We start from the raw sequence: 11,107 nt of genomic DNA on the forward strand, positions 1-11,107 counted from the left end.
GAGATGCTTTTTTGTTTTTCTATTTTTTGTCTGATTGACAAGTTGAGCGCACAGTAAGGAAAAACAGATGTAGTGTTTCTGGTGTTTATAAGAAGCAGACCGTGGTGGCAGCATAACTTTATTGCTGACTGCAGCACACAGACACATGTGACCATTGCATTGCTTCTCTGCCAATTATTTTTTATTCCTCTAGTGTCCACTAGGTAGTGTAATTTTTCACACAAGACAACATTCTTGTGAATATAACGACAGATTATATGCCCATAAGATTATACCGACGCACTGACACACTTGCAACGACATTGCTACTTCAGAAACTGTTATGCTGCACAAAACTTCATGGTATTGTGTTGCAGAGTTCATTTCTCTTAATTAATCTTGAAAATTAATTAAACAGGAAAAGCAGCTGCTTGTTATTCCAGTACTTATTTGTGCACATGCAAGCTATAAATAAACACAAAATGCTTTGCCTCAATTATCATCTGTCACAACTGCTGTAAACTGAGACTCATTCTTCTGCACTGCTGCTTTCTTTGTGTGATCATCTAAAGGCGCAAAACAAGCACCACTAGGAGGCAACAGCTCAGCAGGTAGATCGTTTGGTAAATGGTCTGTATTTGTATAGCGCTTTTCTAGTCCCTAAGGGGGCCCAAAGTGCTTTACACAACCAGTCATCCACCCACTCACACACACATTCACACACTGGTGATGGCAACCACCCTGGGGCACACTGACAGAGGCGAGGCTGCTAGACACTGGCGCCACCGGGCCCTCTGAACACCACCAGTAGGCAACGGGTGACGTGTCTTGCCCAAGGACACAACGACCGAGACTGTCCAAGCTGGGGCTCAAACCAGCAACCTTCTGATTACAAGGCGAACTCCCAACTCTTGAGCCATGATCGCCCCAATTTGTCCCATGATCGGAAGGTCCGGGGTTCAAATCTACCGAATGGCTACCCTGAGGTACCTGAGCAAGGTACTGTCCCTACACACACCGGGCGTTAGATTGGTGGCTGCCCACTCCTTAAATACAAAGAGTAAGTTAATAAACTATACAAAAAAGCACTTGTATTTCTGTCTGCTGCTACCATCAAGCATCACTCAGCAAAAAATAAAACAAATGAAAATCCATCAGGATTCTTCTAATATACTTCACTTTTGCCTTACAGTCAGTAACATTTTCTGCATCAGTTTTAAACAATCCAACTCTCAGATATGTACAGAAAACCCCAGGTGCAAGTCACTAACAAGTGCTTTATTAGCTCTGCCATACATAAGGCTACCAAATTTATACTAGCCCTGCCAGAAGCTAAGGCTACCAAATTTTAAACTATACCTTCACAGACAAAGGTGTCATAGTTTCTGTATCCTGCAGTAAACGGTGTTGTCAGGTACCAACAGGAGTTCCTGTCATTGTCCCACAATGAGCGCCCAAAAGACATCTTGCAGAGTCTTCTGTGAGGACTAAAAGTGGAGTTTAAACGTAAAGTTAAAGGAGCTGACTCGCTATGACTTTCCATTTCCATTCCTATGGAAGCTGATGCCTCATGTGGAGAATGCTGACTCCTAGTAGTTCCTGTCCACATTTCTCCTGGCTGAAGAGCTGAGCCCTGAAGTCGATGGTTAGAGACTTCTCGGGTTGTTCATCAGCTCTCTATATTTTTTCACACCTATTTACCTGCTCAGGACAGATCTCTTCCCTGTTCCTCTTTGTGGTGGTGCTGATGCCTGAGGTTGAGGGAGCAGCCTCTTCTAACCTCTGAGTGACTGAAGGTTCTTGGTGTAGAACATGTTGCCCATTATCCTTTACATGTTACATGTTGCAAGTAGAACAAGTACATGTGGAGCATCGACAAGATGGTCACAGCAATCTCATAACCCTGCCAAAAAATGTCTCATGCTAACTGCTGTATGAGAGAAGACCAAAATTAGATCTCTCATCCTCATTTAGTGAGTAATATCCAGAGTCCTCACTGAGCCAGACATCATAATTTATGACTTCATTGTCCGCATCTCTTTCCATTACGTGATCTTACTCAAAATTGTCATCAAGGAGTGGAAGGATACCCTCAGGTTCAGCTTCGATCTGGACTTTTCCATCCTCAACCTCAGCATCTTACTCGCCACCTGAAGAAATGTCGACTGATCAAGATCAATAATCCTGATGAATTCGATGAGGCTACCTTCTGCAGGATGATGTCGTTTCCTCAACCTGCAAGTAAACACACTCATCTGCTATTATTAGTTCGGGGATTTTCAATCATTGGCAAGTGCTAAAGCATGCCTAAATTTCATCAGAGTAATAGTAGGAATAAAACTACTGTAAACTTGTCTGTACAAACTTGTCTACTGATGACAGTGTAGGTTACAACAAAAACAGGTTTAAATGTCCAGTTCTAGATGTTACAGTGCAGGCACACAAAGGTGTTGCATGCTTCAGCAGCGCTGCTCGTCATTAATGTATAAAACTTTTGTAGCTGTAACTTCATGATACATATCTGTGGTGCTGATTTAAAACACATTTTACCTGAAACATTGGCAAGCAAATGTAAAAATTGCTCTGATAATGCGAGGTTATTTATGTGACTTAAAAAGCGTTTGCTTATCCACCTTTGTTCTCTCAACAGCACCAAGAACATAAGCTAATCACTGGAGAATATTAGCTTATTTTAGCTTTTTAGCTAATTCTAGCCACAAGTCAGGTGATACATCACTTGTTGGCAGCCAAGGAGCTGATGTACTTTATTAGTTTCCTATTTTGGTTGAATTCAGCGTCACTGTGTGTTTATAGTACAGCACAGTTCCACTGAGCAACAATGATGTTGGAGGTAAATGTCTATAAATATCTACCTGACTGTCATTATTTCTGTAGGAAATAGGGATGAGTAAAGCTACCATGGTGATAAAAACTAATATTTGACTGAATGGGATTTTAATCCAGTGACTGAGTCCACATCCCTCTGACAGAAATGAACATTAAACTTATTTCTGTAACCTGGTTGTTTTCTTAGCCAGTTTTTGTCTCTGATGCAGATTGTTTGGGGTTTTTTGTTGTTGTTTTGTTATGTTTTTTGAAGAAACTGCTTTTCAGATACATTTTTTTTCTGTGCACTCTGGCATTCTTCCTGCTGCTGCCATTTAATGGCATGCCGTTGGGCAAAAGTGTGCCACTTTCAGCAGCAGTGAGGGCGACCTGTCATGTCATATGTTTAGTCCACCAATGATTTCTCAAGTTTCATAGGATCTTCTCACTCTCCTGTTAGTTCTACGATATTTATGTTTTCTCTGCACTTTCAACACTGGCTGAACTGATGGTTACACACTCACTCATCCTTTATGTATGAGCAATGAACGTGTAAGGAAAGAAAAACAAGATTTGGAAGCACTGTGTTGCTTGGATTATATTTTTATTGTCTATTATTATATTACTATTGGCCTATGAATGTGTAAGCATTTGCGCTATAGTGGGCTTCAAGTAGCAGTGCTAAAAAGATGGACGATGGATACCTTGCAATTCTACCCCTCCGGGAAATGCAGATGTTGTAATGTTTCCAATTTAAGAGAATATGAACGCTTCTTGTTTGTTATTCCCACTCCCTGCCAGTTGGTGGCGGTAAAGCACCATTTCGTTTTAGCCATCAAAAAGAACAAGTGGTTTCTGTAGTTGTTCATGTAAAAAAAGGGACGGGCGGATATAGTAGAAAGAAAAATGAATGAATTTGTTTCACTAATTCTCTTTACAGGTTATAAAATTTACAACTGCCACTTAAAATGTGCAAACCTTCATCTGCAGCGATGATGCGGTTGTGTTCTGATAATCCATCCTACCTGACAAACCATCCTATCCATTGCTTCTGCGCATGAGCTGCGCATGCGCACAACACAAAACCGGAATTTTCAGGGATAGCGTCCGCCTGTAATTTCATGCTACGTTTTTGATATTTGGAAAATAGGTAAGTACTGATACTTTATTGCCGTGGATACTTGATTTTTTTAAGCCATTGTGAATGTTTGTTAATTTTAAAGTGAACGTGCTGTCTGCGTTTTCCACAAAATTATCGAATTTGCAGCTTCGGTTAAGTCTAGTTTCAAGTCATGATTTAAGCTTGTACACATATGATGTTATCTAGAAAGTTAGAAAGTTTGCAGTGCATTCTTGCTGAGTGATAAGACCGTTATATTCTGTTAAGTCTACTTAGGTAATGTGGTTATTTAATAGGTTAAATTGTATGCATTGTTTGCTGCACATATTGAAGCTCAAAAGAAAATGTCTGTTTACGTTTGTAGATATGGAGAAGAAATGGGAAGAGATATACTCGTTACTTTCTGCTGGGTCCTACCCTTCAGAATATGACAAGGCTCAGAGGCAAAACCTCAGAAGATATGCCTCAAAATTCAAACTGAATGGTCAGTAATTTTTTGTTAATATTAACAAATCACATATTTGGTTAAATACATTGTAAATAGTTTTTTTTCTGTAGATGGAGAACTCTTTTTTTGGAACCAGAAGAGTAGTTAAAACCATGGACGATGCCAGGAGGATCTTTCATGAGTTTCATTCATGTCCAATAGGAGGACACACTGGCATACAGAAAACGCTAGCAGCAGTGTGTTCCGGATTTTACTGGTTTAGTATGACGGTTGACATTAAAAATTGGGTATGTATTAACTGTTTGTGTTGTAGTTAAATAGTGTTTAAAATCAGCAATTTTTTTATTAGCAACTAAAAGACAAACAGTACATTAGCAAAATAGAAATAAATATGTTTAAGTAATTACATTAATAACCTGTAGACCTGGCAGAGATTTTAAGACATCCATATCAAGTACTGTTGCTAGATTGATTGATTTTCAGAGAAAACGCCATTAAGTAATTTTATTACATAAGAATAAAAACTCATACTTTATAAATATTTTATCTTAAAGATTCTGGAATGGGACCAGTGTCAAAAAGATGGGAACCCACTGGCTGCTGTGCAGCCGTTGCAGTGTATTAAGGTAAATATTATGCCCCTTTTCCACTATAGTACTGTATACTTTATATAGGTAAAAGTTCATAGATGACATTATAAGTCTGTGTGACTAAAATGTGTTAGAACCTAAAGCCAGGTATATAATTGTTCAAGTAACCCTGACATTTGTCAGCATGCAGTCTCAAATGTCTTATTTTGTACAGATGTACAAGTGGCACTTAAAATGCACTCTATATCCAATAGTTGCATCACTTTGTGACCATTATGAAGTTTTTTTGACTCATTAAAGCTAGATCAAACCTTGACCAGTGAATGAAAAATAAATTGATGTCCAAATGAACAGTGCGCCCATTTTGCAGTGTGACTGTGAACAAGCAAAACATGTAGATTCAAATTCAAAGACGATACGGGTCGCCACATTCGGATGTAATTATATATATCACTGTTTTCAAATAATATGCACTGATAATAGTTAAGGTAATTTTGGTATTGCACGAACTTTTGCTGAATCTTGAAAACCTGTACATGTTCAGAGGCCGCGTAGTGGAACCAACGAGGGAGGAAGACAAAAGAAATTAGCGCCTGCTGGCAGGGCTCGTAGTGCGGACCGAAAAATGGCAGCGCAGGAGAAGTTCTTTGCAGGTAAACAGAGATTTTTGAAACGGTAAAGTGTGTGTGAGGGAGGGAGGCCAAAAGGGTTTATAGACCTTAAAGCTTAGTGTCCTGCTGCAGTCTGTGGTCTTTTACCACTCTTATATGATCTTCACTCTGAGTTAAATAACTTGTTTAAAAATGTATTTCTTCCCATCTTCCCAAGATGAATAATAATAATAATGAACTACCAGAACAGAGATCACAAAGTACTTTGGCAAACAGACAAAAGGAATACTCACAGGGAGCAATTTAAACAAATAGACGATGCCTGCACACAGATAATTAAAAAAGAAAAAAACAATTAAAAATGTAAATAAATCAATGAAAAGTTAGATGCAGGCAATAAGAAAGGTAACTGAAATATGATAACAAGAAGATAAAAGATAAAATGGAATCATGTAAAAACAAGTCTGTAAAATGTGTTTTACATGTGATTTGATGGCAGTAACTAAATCTGTGAGCCTTTTTATCCTCAGGCTGGTCTTTCCAAAGTTAATATTGAAAGAGCTGTCACTCCTTAGGATGTTTTAAAACAAATATTAAAAAACATGTTGCACAGGAATTCCCAAAATCCAGTATAAACCCGATGCTGGACCTGGTGATGTCATGTGTTTTAAACACTACAGTGCAGAAGAGGTAGGTGAGAGACACACACACACTCACACACACACACAGATATGTCAAGCAGACTCAGGGGTAGAAAACCAAAGTGGGCAAATAATTGGAATTTGATGTAATTATTTCTTGTTTGTTATTAAAGTGCGACATTAATAATGGCATGCTCCAGGACACACTGTTTCAAAATCCAATTAACTGCACAGTACAACCTAAACTGCTTTATCTATGCAGATGTTTTTAGTCGTCTTAGTTTGATATTGGAAAAAATCATAATGTCAGCTGTACATTTTTGCTCCGGGGCCACTCAGGAGGTTAATACAATAACATGCTGACCTAACTCTGTTTGTGTCATGGTTTTGACTGCACAGTTAGAGTTGTGTAAGGCTGTGTGGAGCTCGGTGTTCCTGTGTGCAGGTGCTGATGGGGAGGACGATGGAGGACTGGTTGAGGTTTTCAGTCTGCTACTGGCACTCTTTCTGTGGACCGGGTAATGTTGCGATTTAGCCAACACTCGTGCAACTCATTAAACAGTCTGAGGGTCGATGGTTACAAATGTGTCCCGCAGGCTTTGACTCATGCACACATACAGTTTTACTTTTCTCAGATCAGCACATCTCCTTTGTAATATTGCCTTGTTTTCTGTTTGGTAGGTGCCGGTCCTTTTGGAGTTCCAACCCACCACCGGCTCTGGAATAAAGGGTCTCCTATGAAATCAGCCAGGAAGCGACTCTGTGCAGCCTTTGAGTTTTTCAACAAGCTTGGAGTGAGGCTTTTAATATCTCAGAGCTGACCAGATCACAGTATAATTCCTCATTGACGTCTGTTTGTTTTCACAGGTAAAATATTACACTTTCCATGACAGGTAAGAAAGCTGAAGTTATCTTGATTTCACCCTGACCTGACAAAGTTCTGGTGGAATGTAGAAGAACATAATGTAACATGTTTATGGGGTGCATGTAGTTATACATTGAATTCATGAAAATAGCCAGTGCAGTCTGGGCTGTAGTTTTCTTCAGATATACTTAGAACTACCAGGATGCTTTGATTAGGCTCAAAATATGGTTGGAACTTCATCCATGTCACAATTATGGACAGACACAAACTCAGCTCTTACATGGCGTGGACATCTGAGTTTGGGAATGCGATAACTTGAGAATGAGGTGAGATAGGATTTTCACATTCATTCCAAAGCTGCATCTACTAACAATCAGAAGAGTTTCAGTCTCGGTGGCCTTGAATTCAAGGTCAGAGGTCAGGTTTTCTCAAAATGACCTAACATTATCTAATTTATACTGTAGGTGCATCTACGATGAGGCTGAGGGGTAGCACTGGCAGCCACCAGTATTTTTGTAGACCTGCTTCTGCACACTACCATCATGATTTTAAAATGAAAAGGTCCTGATGTGACTAAAGTGCAGACTTTCAGTTTTAATTGAAGGGTTTTAACAAAAGCATTGCATTAACTATATGAGGATTACGAACATTTTTATCCACATTCCCTGATTATCTACAGTATAATCACCTCATATGCTTTTATTTCTACATGTTTTCTGCGACAATTTTATGTATAATTGTACGGTCTGGGAGATAAGAGGGTATTTTCACTCAGTGGTAATAGTATCTGTATACTGTATTATTCTGGTGCTCTGAAATTGAGTGCTTAGCCCTGTGCCCCCGACAGAGACATTGCCCCTGAGGGCTCCACGCTGGAGGAGTCCAACCGCAATCTGGATGAAATAACAGACCTGGCTCTCAAGCTACAGAACCAGACTGGAGTGAAGTTGCTGTGGATCACCTGTAACCTCTTTACTCACTTAAGGTTAACACTGTAGTCATACCTTAAACCTCACTTTTTTCTTTTTTTGTTAAACCTGAGTTTCAGGAGCACAGAAAGTTATGAATGGTTCAGTCAGTTATGCAGATTTCTGTCTATAAACATCGTACTACAGGTACATGAATGGTGCAGCCACTAACCCTGACTGCCATGTGCTGGCCTATGCTGGTGCTCAGGTGAAAAAAAGTCTGGAAATCGCCAAGAAGCTGGGTGCAGAAAACTTTGGTATGATGGATTTGATGGTTACGATCTTGTAATGTTGTGACTCTTCTGTGTAAGTGGCGCTTTAATCGGCACATTTTTGGCTTTTTAGTTTTTTGGGGAGGAAGAGGTTTCCACTCCATCCATAACACTGATGTTGCTGTTGAACTCAATCACATGGCCATCTTCTTCAAAATGGCTGTCAGTAAGTGTGCACGTGAACAGCAGACAGGCTTTGAGTTTTGAGTTTGTCAGCTGTGTCTGTTCTGTTTCATGTCTGCGTGTTTGTCTGCAGACTACAAAGAGAAGATTGGGTTGAGTTGTCAGTTTCTGATTGCGCCCCAACAAAAGGAGCCCAGCAAACACCAGTATGATTACGGTGAGGCTTCCAAAGCTCATCATAAAGTAACCTAAGCCAATACGCTTCTTCAGTGTTGCATCTTATGTCTGTTGTTTTCTGTAGATGCAATGAGTCTTATAGGATTCCTAAAGCATTTTGGTTTGGACAGTGACTTTAAGTTAAAAATTGAGCCCAACCACACCACTCTAGGAGGACACGATATTGTCATGGCATCTGCGTGAGTCACTCTCTTGTGAAGTAACCGAAGTCTAACTTTGTAGCATGTTCATGCTTTTTGTTTGTTTTGTTTTTTTAATCATTCTTGCTTGCTGGTGCACAGTTTTGGGATGCTGGGATCGATTGACTCCAACACAGGCTATCCTTACCTGGGGTGGGACACAGATCAGTGCCCCCTGGACATCAGGAACACCACCTTGGTCATGAAAGTAAGCTAACTAAATATATAACGGTTTATTTAAAGTGATGTTAGTCAATATAAGTTAAGTTTGCTATATTTTAGGTGAAATTTACAAGATTTGGTAAACTGCAGCAGTTGGAATGATTAAATAGGTGGTTACACTTTCTTGATGCCTCGCATGTACAACAATATACAACAAATATAAATCCAGCGATCACTCTTCCTTTAGAGGTAGTGTAGGTTGGTTGGGGTCCAGTAAAAATATGTATTACTATTAGCTGAGTCCTCTGTTCACTAGCTAGCTGCTGACTGGAAATTTCTGTCAGGCAGGCACTTTTCTTCCTTCCTCATTAGGAAAGTGTAGAAAAAGTCTTTAGCAGCTAAGTGCTGTGGCATGTTTATTGTTAGCTAGGTAGTTGCTAGCTTTATAATCTGATTTGTGCTTGGGAGATGGCATACAGTAATGCTCATCAAAAGAATTGGTCTGCCTGCCTCTGATAAAATGAAATTCTAAGTAAATGTTGCAGACTGGACAGAAGATGACAGTAATTTGAGAGCTTATTAGGTTGGTTGTTGATTTGGCTACTTGGAGCAGTAGCCAGTGTTTTTTTTTGTTTTTTTTTATCTCTTCCAGTGTTGCCTGGCTACAAGTGAATATCTGATGATTGCGATCCATATTGACCGTTTAGTGTGAAACTAAAGCCTACTCAAAGATGATTGGTCAACAGAACTCTGGTCACTTACAATAGTATATTATTAGAAAATGACCAGAAAGCTTCCAGTACCAGAGATTATCTAGTGCAGTCTGTGTTGAAGCTTGGCATGTGCATTACTGGCAGTGAGCCTTTTTCAGATAATACATTAGTACTGGACAACAAGCCAATACTTAACATTAGCTATGCATTGCTGGGTCCCCACAATATGACATGTACTCTTTATGTCTAAATCTATGTGAGCTCAAAACAATAAAAATTCTAAAACTGCACTTTATGAGTTACTATGGCTAGTTTAGATGAATCAATCATTAATCTAGCATCTGTTAGAATGATGCTAGATTAGATTAAAACAAAGCTTGGCTTGGATGAATTGGATGAAAAAGGATGAATTTTTAGATCAATGGTTTCACTGTTAATAACATTAGATGAGAGATAATCGAACTTCCTCGTTCCTCTGTGTGTCCAGGTGATTGTTGAACAAGGCGGCCTGCATCCAGGAGGATTGAACTTTGTTGCAAAGGCGCACATAGAGTCCACTGACCTCGAGGACCTGTTCATTAGTCACATCAGAGTCATGGACGCCTTTGCAAGAGGACTCAGGAACGCCGTTCACATCATTGAGGATGGGGTTATTGCTAGTATGATGCGGGTATGTGTGCAGCTACTTGAGTGTAAAGTATACGTTAATAATATTAATAGGAAAATGCAAGTTATGTGTAATGTTAAACAGGAGCGGTACTCAAGCTTTAGTCATGGCCTCGGACAGAAGGTGGAGAATGGTACTGCCACCTTAGAGGAGATGGAGGTAAGACTCAGCTTGAGCTTATATTTAAACTGGAGTTTATATTTGTAGCAACTCTACATGATGTGTCTTTTTGTTATTTCAGGATTTCATCAAGCAGAACGGTGAGCCAGAAGTAACATCAGGGAAGCAAGAAAAGTATGACTCCGTCTTTAACCACTACATATGATCAAAACACCTCTGCATATGCAGCATTGGCCGTCAGGTGATGCCTTACTTGTAGGAAAGCCCACTCATTTTCAACACTGTACTTTATTTAGTCCTGTCATGCATTTGTAGTCACGCAAACTTTTGAAGTGACACTTAAATTCAATAAAAATGTTGTCAATATGTGTTTGAGGAGTTGTTGGCATGCGTTATTATTGTCATACACTGTTATTTCATGGTTTCTATAGCACAGTGTGTACCTGGTGAATTTACATTGCTCAGATATATTAATCATTGACTAACAATTTAGTCATTTTATAGATTCAACACTAGTGGAAGTAATATTCAGAGCGTTTAATCACACAAAAATACTAAAATCACACAACAAAAGTATTCATAAGTC

General features: G+C 39.4%; 1 protein-coding gene across 1 annotated transcript; it reads left to right on the forward strand.

Moving 5' to 3' along the window:
- The first annotated feature begins 3,892 nt into the window (after positions 1-3,892).
- Positions 3,893-10,836, forward strand: LOC146622354 (uncharacterized). The gene is made up of 18 exons (XM_085365076.1): positions 3,893-3,955; positions 4,290-4,409; positions 4,484-4,660; positions 4,928-4,999; positions 5,508-5,616; positions 6,188-6,264; positions 6,661-6,733; positions 6,897-7,009; positions 7,083-7,108; positions 7,928-8,065; positions 8,196-8,305; positions 8,394-8,486; positions 8,577-8,660; positions 8,745-8,859; positions 8,962-9,067; positions 10,222-10,404; positions 10,486-10,560; positions 10,643-10,836. The coding sequence occupies exons 2-18, from the start codon at positions 4,407-4,409 to the stop codon at positions 10,724-10,726; spliced, it is 1,638 nt and encodes a 545-aa protein (XP_085221202.1). The 5' UTR covers positions 3,893-3,955; positions 4,290-4,406; the 3' UTR covers positions 10,727-10,836.
- The last annotated feature ends 271 nt before the right edge of the window (positions 10,837-11,107 follow it).

The sequence above is a fragment of the Diplotaxodon limnothrissa genome, linkage group LG11 (genome assembly GCF_057381915.1).
Source record: "Diplotaxodon limnothrissa isolate DT_005_m linkage group LG11, D_limnothrissa_male_GT1.1, whole genome shotgun sequence".
In the NCBI taxonomy this organism is placed as follows: Eukaryota; Metazoa; Chordata; class Actinopteri; order Cichliformes; family Cichlidae; genus Diplotaxodon; species Diplotaxodon limnothrissa.